Source organism: Marmota flaviventris, chromosome 13, assembly GCF_047511675.1.
Source record: "Marmota flaviventris isolate mMarFla1 chromosome 13, mMarFla1.hap1, whole genome shotgun sequence".
In the NCBI taxonomy this organism is placed as follows: domain Eukaryota; kingdom Metazoa; phylum Chordata; class Mammalia; order Rodentia; family Sciuridae; genus Marmota; species Marmota flaviventris.
Genome location: NC_092510.1, coordinates 92944105 through 92957221, shown reverse-complemented (window position 1 = coordinate 92957221; position 13117 = coordinate 92944105). Strand labels below are relative to the sequence as shown.

The 13117-nt window shown below is 42.1% G+C and overlaps 1 protein-coding gene and 1 pseudogene across 1 annotated transcript; one reads left to right on the top strand and one right to left on the bottom strand.

Moving 5' to 3' along the window:
• The first annotated feature begins 4502 nt into the window (after positions 1 to 4502).
• LOC114092931 (NAD kinase pseudogene) lies at positions 4503 to 5947 on the top strand (annotated as a pseudogene).
• A 6113-nt stretch (positions 5948 to 12060) lies between these two features.
• LOC139701492 (olfactory receptor 1G1-like) lies at positions 12061 to 12909 on the bottom strand. Its single transcript, XM_071600412.1, has one exon. The coding sequence runs from the start codon at positions 12907 to 12909 to the stop codon at positions 12061 to 12063; it is 849 nt and encodes a 282-aa protein (XP_071456513.1).
• Positions 12910 to 13117: the final 208 nt, after the last annotated feature.

Sequence of the window (13117 nt, the reverse complement as noted above, 5' to 3'; positions counted from 1 at the left end):
TCTTCATATTTTTATCACATACACATATCTAACTAAATATTATATTGTCTGGGTATGCACTTTTGTTTTTAAAATAAATTTTATTGTGTATATTTAAAGTTTTTAGCACAAGATATGGGAGACATACAGATAGTAAAACAAATTATCATGTAGTAGTGAAACAAATTACCATGCCCATTATTTCATATGGCTATGCATTTTTTAGCATGTTTTGTCCTTTCTGTGAAACTCTTTTTTTAAAAAATAATTTTCTTATTTTTGTCAGTATTATATGTTTGAAGTCGGTTCATGCTAACTCATGTTGCTGTGGAGCAGTGTTGTTTATTGATGTCTGGTTCAGGCCATTAGCGTCCCAATACAAGCTGTATTGTGGGTTTCTGGACTTTGGAATTTTTCCTTTCTCTCTCTTTTTTTTTCTTTCTCCCTCCCTCCTTTTCTCTCTTCCTTCCTTGAATCTGGAAATTGAACCCAGTGATGCTTTATCCATGAGCTACATCCCCAGCATTTTTTATTTTCTATTTTCAGACAAAGTCTTACTACATGGGCCAGGCTGGACTCCAGCTTTCAATCCTCCTGCCTCAGACTCTCAAGTTGCTTGGATTGTAGCACCCAGCAGGACTTTTGAATTTTAAATGGTTTGTGTGTGTATCATCTATGATTCTTCCGCTAGGTTGAACAGAACTCTGTTAACCAGACACACAGCATGTCTACCACAGAATAAATTAAGTAGGCCTACTAAAGTTTAGAATTATCATATCAACTTAGATCAGGTTTTGTTTCTAAATGAGTTTGCTGCAGGCTTTTAAAAAAGCTTTGTGTTGCCAGAGTCTTTTGGATATCAGAACTATAGATATTATGGTGGCGTGATGATATCTCATTATGTATATTCAAAACTATTTCTTAAAATCAGTGAATTATAAGACATATGCAGAAAAAAATGCATAAAACATAAGCACATTTTCCAATGAATTTTTACAAAGCAACACCTGTGATCATTTTTTGGATCAAAATGTAGAGCATTGCTTGCTCCTGAAGCTGTCCTTTGTCCCATTCTGCTAATCACTCCTCTTCTTTATAAGCTAAATAACCAGTATCCCTTCCTTAACATTTATTTTAGGTTTTCATGCTTTTGAATTTATATAAATGGAATGACGTACTATGTAGTCTGTTTTTGGTCTTACTTCTTTGGTTCACCATTTTATGTTTTTGAGATCCACCCAGATATTTCTATATAGCTGTGGTTTGTTCATTTTCATTATTGTGAGATGCATCATTGTGCGATGATATAATGTATTATCCATTGAATTTCCTGTTGAAGGAATAGCCCAGGATTTTGCCAATAAGAATAATGTTGTAGCTGGGCACAGTGGTGCGCCCCTGTGATCCCAGCAACTGTGGAGGCTGAGGCAGGAGGATTGTGAGTTCCAGGCCAGCCTTAGCAACTTAATGAGACCCTGTCTCAAAATTAAAATAACTAACTAAACAAAAAGGAGTGGGATTTGGCACCCTGGGTTCAATTCCCAGTACCATAAAACAAAACGGAATAAGACAAAACAGAATTGAAAAATGCTGTAATAATGGCTTGAACACACACACATTTGTTGAATAGTTTAAGTCAATTGAACTGAACTGATTCAAACCATTCAGAGAAGAAGCTCTCATAACAGGGACCCTCAATTTATGACTACTATACACCCAGTTATGAGGATCATTTAAAAATATCAAATTTTTCCTATTTAAGAGTCCAGTAAATTTTTTGTTAGATTCACTTTTTTTTTTTTTTCCCCGTGAAAGGGGTCTCTTATGTTGCCCAGGCTAGTCTCCAACTCATGGGTCCAAGTGATCCTCTCACCTCAGCCACAAGGAGGTGAGACTATAGGCATGTATCACCATGCTCAGCTTGATTCAGTCTTTTTTTTTTTTTAATAGTAAAAGTTCATGGCTTTATTTCTATTTTTTCCAGCAAGTAAGAATCATATATTCAGGATGCAATGTGGTGATTTGATGTACATTGTACATTGCATAGGGGTCATTTCTAATCAAATTAATCACAGGTCCATCATTAGTTATACACTTTGTGTTTGTGTGTGTGGTAGGGACACTTAGTAAATTTCAAGTAACTAACACAGGATTATTAACCGTAGTCACTAGGCACTACGTTAATTCCTCAAGACATATTCACCTTGAAACTGAACATTTGTACCCTTTTACTGTTATCTCCCCACTTCTCTCATGCTTTTGTCCCTGGAAGCCATCATTCTACTCCCTGCCTTTCAGGTTCCACCTAGGCATAACATCATATAATACTCATCTTTCTGTGCCTGGCTTATTTCACTTAACATAGTGTCCTTTAAAGTCATCCCTGTTGTCACAATGGGCACGGTTTCCTTCTTTTTTAAGGTGGATTAATATTCCAGTGTATGTGCACATTTTCTTTGTTCATTTATATGTTGATGGACACTTAGGTGGGTTCAGTATTTTGCAAATAATTCTGCAATAAACATGGGAGTGCAAGTATCTTTTCAGGATACTCATTTCCTTTGGATATTTCCTCAGAAGCTGGAGCATATCACAGTTCTATTTTTAAATTTTTTCAGCAAGCTCCATGTTGTTTTCCATAATGGCTATACAAATTTACATTCCCATCAAGAGTGAATAAGGATCTCCTCTTCTTCACATCCTTGTCAACATTTATCTTTTGTCTTTTTGATAATAGACATTTTAACAGGAGTTAATATCACATGGTTTTTAATTTGCATTTCTCTGATGATTAGTGATATTGAGCATTTTTCACACACCTGTTGGATATTTGCATGTCTTCTTTTGAGAAATATCTATTCAGGTCTTTAGCTCATTTTAAAAATTGGTTTGTTTTCTTGCTATTGAGTGGTTGTGTTGTTTGTTTCTATCTCTTTGTTAAACTTCTAGTTTGTCCCTGTGTTATTTTCTTGATGTTATTTAGTTACCATCTGTGTTCTTTTGTAGTTCACTGAGCTTCTTTATGATAATTATTTGGAATTGTTGTGAGTTCTCTATTTCTTTAGGGTCTGTTACTGATGTTTTATTTTGTTCCCCTAGTGATGTCATCATCTTTGGTTATTTGTGATCCTGTAGTCTGTGTTGGTGTCTGTGCATTTGTTGAAATAGCTACTCATTCAGTCTTTATAGGTTGACCTTGACCAGAAAAGCCCTTTATCAGTCAGCCTGTCTTCAGATTCTAAGCTGGCTACATGGTAGGGTCTAATGTGGGCTTGCTGCTGGAGTCCTCAGGCCTGGTGTCTGGCCAGTGGTGGATGGGCCTGGCCTAAGTCTGTGCAGTGAGACTTGCACTTGAGTTTATGGTGGCAGGCCTAGCACCAGGGTCCATTTCAGTTGGCCAGTTCACTGGGTCCTAGTGAGGATGAGGGCCCAGAGCCTATATCCATAGGGACACCTGGATTCATGGGGGCTGTTCAGACACTGAGGCGGCCTTGAGCCTGAGTCTGCTGGGGCTGGTCTGGTGTGGGCATAGGCTGGTGTAGGTGCTGGTATGATGCTGGAGTCTCTTGGGGCAATTCCTGTGCCTGTTTTTATGCGGGTGGGTCTGGAGTCTGGATCTGGTCTGAAGCCTGATGTTGTAAGGGCCGTCCTGGTACAGCAGTGGGCTTCCTGGCTAGGGCTGCAGGAGCCAACCTATTGCTGGGATGAGCCTTGAGCTTGACTCTATAGGGGCTGGATGGAGCCTGGGTTAGGTCTGAAGCCCAGGATGGGTCTAGGGTTGGGATGTTGTTACTGCTGGCCTGGATCTAACCCTGTGCCTGGGGAAACAGGGGCTGACCTGTCACTGGTGTTCACTAGGGCAGGTCTAGTGCTGGGATGGTGGCAAAGTCCAGTAATCAGCTAACTTTCTTTTCCCCCATGTGGAGGACAAGGCCTACTTGGTCGTGGGGAAAGAGTGACCCAGATAATGTGAATCTATGCTTCCTACTATCTTTAATGAGTCTCTTCTTATTCCTATGCTCCAGGCATGTGCTGTAACTTCTCATTTGATTCCTTAGCTCTTCTTATCTGTACTTTTGTACACAGAGGAGAGAAAAAGCACTGGGAAGTCCCAGTCTGCCATCTTGCTGAGGTCACTCCCTGTCTTCTTTTTGTTAAGAGAGCTTATAATGATTGAATGTTCAGTTATATAAATTCTTGTTCTTCCATCTGTTGAATCAACTGTCCTTTTGTTTGTAATATCGTAAATTATTTTGATTGGTATGTATTTAGATTTCTTTTTTGATACTGGGTATTGAACCAGGATAATTCTACCTCTGAGCTACATCCCCAGCCCTTTTAGTTTATTTATTTATTTATATTTTTTGAGAAGGGGTCTTGCTAAGTTGTCCAGGCTGGTCTTGAATTTGTGATCCTCCTGCCTCAGACTCCAATTACCTGAGATTAGAGATATGTACCACTGTGCCCAGAAGCATTTTGATCTTTCTTAAAAATTAAAAAATTGCATTATTAAGTGCTGCTCGATGGCACCTGCCCAAGGGCAGTGGGGCCCACGGGCTTGCCCCCAACATGTAGACATACTGTGGGTGCGCAGCAGTGGATGGAGTCTGCTTTTCTGGCAGAAGTTCTCATTTATCAACTATGGAAATGGAACAGAAAAAATGATTGTGAGTAAGGAGTTGGTCCCAGATGTGGCCTTGTACTGCTGTTCGGCATGTCATGGGGATGACACCTGGAGCTACAGCCACCCTGTTCTGGGTAGCACCAAGTCTCGAAGCCTGTCGGCCTTGCCTGCCTGGGGCAGCACCAAGGAGTTCAGGAGGATGCGTTCTCTCCATGAGCCCTGCCCAGTGACCACGTTTGGACCAAAGGCCTGTGAGCTGTAGACCCCCCAGACTATCAGACACATTCAGGACCCTGCCAACCTGAGGTTGACATGCAACAAATCTCCAAAGAGCATGCTTGTCATTAGGAAGGTCCCTGACGCCAGTCTGCTGCAGCCTTTCAAAAAGCTGTGTGTGTAACTCCTGGAGGAGAACAACATGATCATGTACATGGAAAAGAAGGTGCTGGAAGACCTTGCTATAGTGAGTGACGAAACTTCGGGTCCATGAAGAAGAGGTTCTGCACTTTCTGGGAAGATTATTATGACATCTCCAACCAGGTCGACTTCATCATCTGCCTGGGGGTGACGGGATCCTGCTCTGTGCCTCCTCGCTCTTCCAGGGAGAGTGCCTCCAGTCATGGTGTTCTACCTAGGCTCCCTGAGCTTCCTGACCCTGTTCAACCTCAAGAACTTTCAGTCCCAAGGAACCCAGGTGATAGTAGGGAATGCAGCTATTGTTCTTCGGAGTGGGCTGAGGGTCAGGATGGTGAAGGAGCTCAGAGGCAAGAAGAGGACCACCCACAACGGGCTCAGTGAGAATGGCCTGCCAGCCCTAGGCCTGGACACAGAGATTGGGAAGCAGGCCGTGCAGTACCAGGTGTTGAACAAAGTGATGACTGATAGAGGTCCCTCCTCATACCTGTCCAATGTGGTTGTCTACCTGGACGGACACCTCATGACCACAGTGCAGGGCAATGCAGTGATTGCGTCCACCCGGACCAGCGGCACAGTTTATGCAGCTGCAGCGGGAGCCTCCATGATCCACCCCAAAGTGCCGGCCATTATGCTCACACCCATCTGCTCACACTTGCCGTCCTTCTGGCCCAAGGTGGTCCCTGCAGGGGTCAAGCTGAAGATCATGGTGTCACCAGAAGCCAGGAACACTGCATGGGTGTCCTTGGATGGATGGAAGCCTCAGGAAGTCTGCCATGGAAACAGCATCACCGTCACCACCTCCTGCCACCTGCTGCCCTCCATTTGTGTGCGGGGCCAGGTGAGCGACTGGTTCAAGAGCCTGGCCCAGTGTCTGTACTGGACATGAGGAAGAAGCCAGCCCTCATGGAGGATGAGGAGGACAGCTAGGTGTGCAGGGTAGCACCCGGCCTCACTATGGTGCCACTCTGTCCCACCTGTCATCTGCAGCAGGGGAGCCTGGTCTGCCTTTTGCCAACCAGATGAGCTCTTTAACCTTTTCTAACATAACTCTTTTTCATTTCTAAAGTACAGTGAGAGCTGTGCTGGGCACCCTGCACTCCCCCAGCAGGGGTCCTGCGACTCCAGGTCGGAAACTTTCCATATATCAGTCTTGAAATTCAGAGGGGTCAGAATGAATTAATCTGTCTTTCTGTGTTGAAATAAATGCCTCAGCCCGGAAAAAAAATGGCATTATTAAAAAAAATTAGCTTTCTGACTTTGTTCTTATGTCTGCAATATTTTGTAACGATTTTCTGATGCTCAATAAGGAGAAGCATGCTTGATCCTGACAGACAATTTAGCATACGTGGAAGCATCATGGATTCCGTTGTGCCTTGTTGTTATTTATTTGTTTTAGACAACTTCCTTTGAACTTTAATGTCATAGAATGACCCTTCAAATTTGGCCTCATCACGTGTTGCAGGAGGACTTTTGTTGCTTTCCCAAGCTGTTTGGTAAAAAGATAAACCTATTACCTGGGGTTCAGGACAACTAGTTTTGTTAGGGACTCTATTGTAGCATAACCTACATTGATATCTCAAGCACTGGGCCATTTGGAAACCTGCTAAATAAAATAATTACTTTGATGTTTGTTAAAATGAGAGATTGAGAGATTGAATTCAACTGTGAATGCAGCAGTGATGACTGGGTACTTACAGTCAACCAGCAGGGTCAGGAATCTGTGGATGGTAAAACACCAAGAGGAGACATCAAGGGTAGGAAGATTTTTGCTAAACTGACTTAATAGGATTCTTGTAAAACGCAGACCAAGGACTTATACATCATAGGTGTGAGATGAGGGACTGATCAGATATCAAGGGTGGGAGGGTTCTGGTTATACTGGGCTATGCAGAATCATTCTAGAGTTGGCCTATGCAGGCCAAGGACAGGATGGGACCAAGGTCAAGGCCTGCTATTGAAGATGGCTCAGAGGAGCCTGACTAACACAATGCTTTTAGATATTGTTGCTGAAAAAGAAACTTCTTTAACTTTTGAAAGTTATATCAACTTTGCTGGGGAAATTACTGAGAAAAACTAACAGGGTCATAAAAAATGATCTTTTGTTATACATTGCTGGGTTTGTTTTGCATATTTTGTTTGGGATTTATGAGTCTGTATTCATCATTGAGATTTGCTTGTAATGTCTTTTTGTGTAATGACATTGTCAGCTTTTGGTATGAAGGTTCTGTTCTCCTTAATAAGGAGGTTTGTGAATGTTCTTTACTTTTATTATCTGAAAGAGTTTAAACATTTTTTGTTGGTGCATTAAAATAGTGGGATTCATTGTTACATATTCATACATGTACACAACATAATTTGGTCAATTTAATTCCCCAGTACCTCCCCTTTCCATCCTTTCCTCTCTCTCCTTGTTCCCCTTCCTGTACTCTGCTGGTACCTTCTGCTTTCATGATCTCCCTTTTATCTTACTGCCTGACCCTTTTTATTTCTTTCTTTTTAGTATCTAGAAGAGTTTTCATAAGATAACAATCAATTATTTCTTTAAAAACTTTTTTTTTTAACTTGAACTCACTGTTGTGGCCATCTGGGCTTGAAATTTTCTCTGAGGAAAGATTTTGGAGAACTGATTTAATTTTCTTATTATAGGTCTTTCAGGGTTTTAATTTCTTCTTGCATTAGTTTTGATGTTATATTTTTAAGCAGGTTATCTATTTAACCTAAAATTTCAAGTTTGTTATTAGAAAATTTTTTGTAACATCCTATTTGAAGAGATGTTCTTTTTAAACTTTTAAATATTTTGATATTTATGAATTCTGTATTATGAACACTAAAGATTTCTGCTGGTAATGTATATTGAGTTGTCATTCTTATTACTATTATTGGTTATTGCTTGTTCTTTTTCTTGATTGGTTTCACCACAGACATATAATTTTTTTTGCAATATACTTTTTTTTTGTTTTGCTAATGGGTTTTCCCTAACTGTCTTCTTGTGAAGCTGAATAATGAAACAGGCAAATAGTGACCCCAGATGAAGAAACCAGGTGACAAACCTTTAAAAGGAAAGGCAAGACAAAACAGTTCACCAGGACTGCAGCAGATGTTTACAACTATTTCGCAACCAAGAAGATGTTTGAGCTCTTCTTTCCTGATGTGTCAATAATCAACTATTTACTGGGCCAGGGTCAGTGTGGAATGGAATTTCCTCCTGTTCTCAAGGTGTTTATACCATGGAATCAGGGTGGGTTTCCCCATGGTGCAGTAAATGCTGCAGTCAGGAGACACACATAGTAAGACAGTAAGGAGGGAGAGGGGCATTCTTGGTACAGAAGGCTGCTGAAGATCCTCTAAGAATGCACATCTTGTCTTATTCAGGGCACAGTGGGCCAGACAGTGCAGGGGATCCTGGCCCTGCTCCCTGGACCCTTCTAGTTCTCTCCATGACTTCTTTTTTTCCACCTACTTTCAATGTTGGTTTTTCAGGCAAAAGAAAATAACATACATGCAAGTTAGGAAGAGAAACAAAACGATTCCTAGGATGACACCATCCAGCTAAAAAAAAAGTGACATTCCTCATACTGTGAGCTCCCTTCAGGCAACCAGTGAGGAGAATCCCCTACACCCTCATTTTTCTTTCATTCTATCATGGCCCCATGACCACAAATGTCAGGGCGAAGGCGAGAGGAGGCAGCTAAACCACCTCAGATTCCTGGGCACCCAGAAATCATCACAGGCTGGCATTTACAATGAAGATGCTGGTATTTGACAAAAAGCAACCTCCCTGTGACCAGTACCCTCCAACAAACCCTATGGAGTGGTGGTGGCACCACCCCTTTGGCCTCCCAGGCAGGGATGGGATGCCAGCTTTTTGAAGAATAATCTTTTTGCTTTGTGAACTTCTTTATGTGTCTTTCCCACCCCTCTCATCTGTATTACTTCCGTTTTTTAAGGAAAAAAGGATTGATCCCCTTCCATCCATGTTGCCATTCTGTTGAGAGCCACAGCCGAAGGGGCCCCAGCAAACTTCCAGCTGCCAGCAAACTTCCAGCTGCCAGCTGATGATTGGCTCACAGCAGCCCCAGCAAACTTCTAGCTGCCAACTGATTGGCTCCTCTGCCGTGATGCTCATTGGGCTGTTTCCCTGCCCTTTCAGATCAGGGAGCTGCTCACTGGGGGACTTTTTTTTTTTGGCTCTGCCCATGAGACCCAGCCAATCAGCCTCAAGAGCATGAGGAGTGGGGGAGGTAGAGAGGCTTGTGGGAAGCCGGTGGTGGCAGTTGGGCTCTGAAGGTTTTTCCTGAGGAGCTGTGTGGTTTGGTGTGTGTGTTCTAAAAATAAAGTTCATTTCTTTTGACAAGTGACTCCTGAATTGTGCCCAGCCAGACTGCGGCATCTATGCCTAAGTTCTTATAATGGGTATCACATTATTTTGTAGCTTTCTCCCTTTCTTTACATTTGAATACATGGCTATAAATTCTCTTGAAATATGTTTTATTTGCATCTCCCTGTTCTGATATGCAGCATATTGGTTGTCATTCACATAAAATATATATTTAATATACATAATTATTTTTCTTTGACTCTTGAATGATCCTAAATGTGTTCCTCAATTCCTAAGTATCTGGGGGAGTTTAAAAGTGTAGGAGACAAAAGGGTTTGAGAAATTTTACTGTTCCTAATCATTCAAGATGGGGCCATTGAAGCCGTGGGACATGATGGTGACTCCTACACTGTATTTTTTGTCTACAACTGAAGAAACAAGATGTGAACAGTGTATGCACTGGGTTACTCATAGGTAGGAGAAACTTTTCTTTGGTGAACTCTTATTTTAATTCTTTCACATTTTTATCATTGTACTATAGTTACATATAACATTGAGGTTCATTTTGACATAATCATACATACATGGAATATAATTTCCTGTTTCAGTCCTCAGTGCTCCCTCCACTCCTCCCTCCCCCTATTCCCCTTCCTCTGTTCTAGCGGTTTTTCTTTTATTTGTTATTAGTTTTTTTAAAAATTGGTGCTTTATAGATATTCATAAAAGTGTAACTTATTGTGATATATTCACATATGTGCATAGAATAATTTTGGTCAATTTCATCCCACAATCCCTCTTTTTCTTGTCCTTCCTCCCTCCTACGCCAGTTAGAATGGCAATCATCAAGAATGTAAAAATAATAAATGCTGGTGAGGATGTGGGGGAAAGGTACATTCATATGTTATTGGTAGGACTGCAAATTAGTACAAACACTTTGGAAAGCAGTATGGAGATTCCTCAAAAGACTAGAAATATGGACCATATGGACCAGACATCCTACTCCTTAATGTTTATTAACAAATGAACAGACTACAGTGATACAAGTGTATCAAAGTTTATAAGCAGCTCAATTCACAATAGCAAAGTTATAGAGCCAGTCCAGGTGCCCATCAATAGATGAGAGTAAACAAAAGGTGGCATATATACACAAGGAAGTTTCACTCAGCTCTAAAGAATGAAATTGTGGCACTTGCTGGTAAATGGATGGAACTGGAGACCATCATGCTAAGTGAAATAAGAGACCAAGCAAGTAAACAGCTGAATGTTTTCTCTCATAAGTGGAAACTAAATCAGAGTAAGAAAAAAAAAAGTGGGAGCAGTTTGGATTCTCTCTGATGTGCGATACTAACACATAATAAATGGGAGAGGGAAGAATAGAAATTCATTAAACAAAGAGGGATGAAGAAAAGGGGGACAATGGGAATAGGAAAGACCTTAGAATGAATCCGACCTAACTTTCCTGTGCTCATGTATGAATACACGACCAGTGAAACTCCACATCATGTACAAACACAAGAATGGAAAGTTATACTCCATGTATGTGTATTATGTCAAAATACACTGTCATGTATATATAAAAAGAACAAGTAAAAAAAGAAAAAATAGAAGGGAGATTAGTGGAGTAGAGGAAGGGAATTGCAAGGGAAGGAGGAGGGACCAAAAAAGGGGAGAATTGCCGTGTACATATATGAACATACCACAGTGAATTGTACCTTTATGCATATCTATAAAGCACCAATTAAGAAAAACAATAACTAGGGGCCGGGGAAATGGCTCAAGTACTAGTGTGCTCACCTGGCATGCGTGAGGTACTGGGTTCGATCCTCAGCACCACATAAAATAAAATATTGTGTCCACCTAAAGCTAAAAAATAATTATTAAAAAAGAAAAACAATAACTAAATAGAAGTAAGACCTGTAAACTAGAGGAAAAGGATGAAGGGGAGAGAGAAGGGGAGGGAAAAAGAAAGTACTTGGGACTGAAATGGAGCAAATCATATTCCATGCACGCATGATCAAAATGAATCTATTATGGGGCTGGGGATGTGGCTCAGGTGGTGGCGCGCTCGCCTGGCATGCGTGCGGCCTGGGTTCGATCCTCAGCACCACATGCAAAACAAGGATGTTGTGTCCGCCGATAACTAAAAAAAAATAAATATTGGACTTCTCTCTCTCTCTCTCTCTCTCTCTCTCTCTCTCTCTCTCTCCCCACCCCTCACTCTCTCGCTCTCTCTTTAAAAAAAAAAAAAGAATCTATTATGTACACCTAGAATGCATTTAAGAAAAGATAACTTTTTTTTTTTTCTGGTAAAGTGAATTAGCAGACACAGATGACCTCTGTTTTTCCTCTCGCCTGAACACTTAAAAGTCCTCCTGACCTTTGTTTCCGTGGACTCAAGTTCAGACTGAATTACGGCCTCTCCCTCTATTGTGGTGGCCTTGAATAAAGTCTTCCTTACTGTTTAAATTTGTCTGGTATAAATTTTTGCCTTTCCATCCTGTAGGGATTTTGAGAATCTTTTTCGCCAAACTGTAGCCCTGTCCTCGAACAGTTAATCCTATTCCCAGTCTGGCCAAATCGGGCATTCCTCACTGGTTAAACCTCGTTGTGATGCTAAGAATCCATCCTGTCTTGAATTTGAGTTCTTCAAAAATTGTAATAGAGGAGTCCAATTAGGAAGATGTTTTGAAGAGCTTTGGCTTCTACTCTGGGGAACTGCCCTCTACTGATGAGTAGTACAGCATTTTCCCAAGCCAAACAATCTCCACAAAGCCCCCTTCATGTCCTTATTCCTGAGGCTGTAGATAAAAGGATTCAGCATAGGGGTGACCATTGTATACACAATCGAAGCCACCATTCCAGTATCTGCTGAGTAGGAGGATGAGGGCTGGAAATACACCAGGAAGACAGTTCCATAGAAGAGAGTGACCACTGTCAGGTGAGAGCCACAGGTGGAGAAGACTTTGTGTTTCCCCCCAGCAGAGGGGATCCTGAGGATGGTGTGCATGATGTGGGCGTAAGAGACCAGGACACAGGTGAGAGGGACCACGCCCGAGAGGGCAGCTTCAGCGAACATCGTGATCTGAAAGGATTGGGTGTCCGAACAGGCAAGCTTGAGGAGTGGGAGAAGGTCACAGAAGAAGTGTGGGATGGAGTGGGAGGCACAGAAGGAGAGCTGAGCCATCTGGAGAGTGAGGGAAAGGGCCAGGAGGTTGGAGCAGAGCCAGGACGTGGCCACCAGCAGCAGGCAACACTGGGGACACATGACAGTGGTGTAGTGCAGAGGCAGGCAGATGGCCACGTAGCGGTCATAGGCCATGACGGCCAGCAGGAAGTCATCCAGCAGGGCCAGTGCCATGAAGTAGTACATCTGCAGGAGGCACCCAGTGTGGGAGATGGTGTGCTGCTGCGTGTGGATGTTCACCAGCACCTTGGGGACAATGGTGCAGGTGAAGCAGGTATCCACGAAGGACAGGTTGGCCAGGAAGAAGTACATAGGTGTGTGGAGGTGCTGGTCAGAGCCAATGGCCAGGATGATGAGCAGGTTGCCCAGCAGGGTGACCAGGTACATGCCCAGGAAGAGCCCAAACAGGAGAAGTTGCTGCTCCTGGTGCTCAGAGAAGCCCAGGAGCAGGAAGTCAGAGATGGTGCTTTGGTTTCTAATTTCCTTCTAAGGAAGAGAAATAAATATAGAATTATGTTTAAGTGAGCTAGACTGAAAATTTCAGAGTCTGATGACTTTGCTATGTGTTTCTAACGTCGGGTAAACAATTCTAGGG

Coding starts and splice junctions, on each gene's coding strand:
- LOC139701492 (XM_071600412.1), bottom strand. CDS start 12,909: ATGTACCTGGTCACCCTGCTGGGCAACCTGCTCATCATCCTGGCCATT.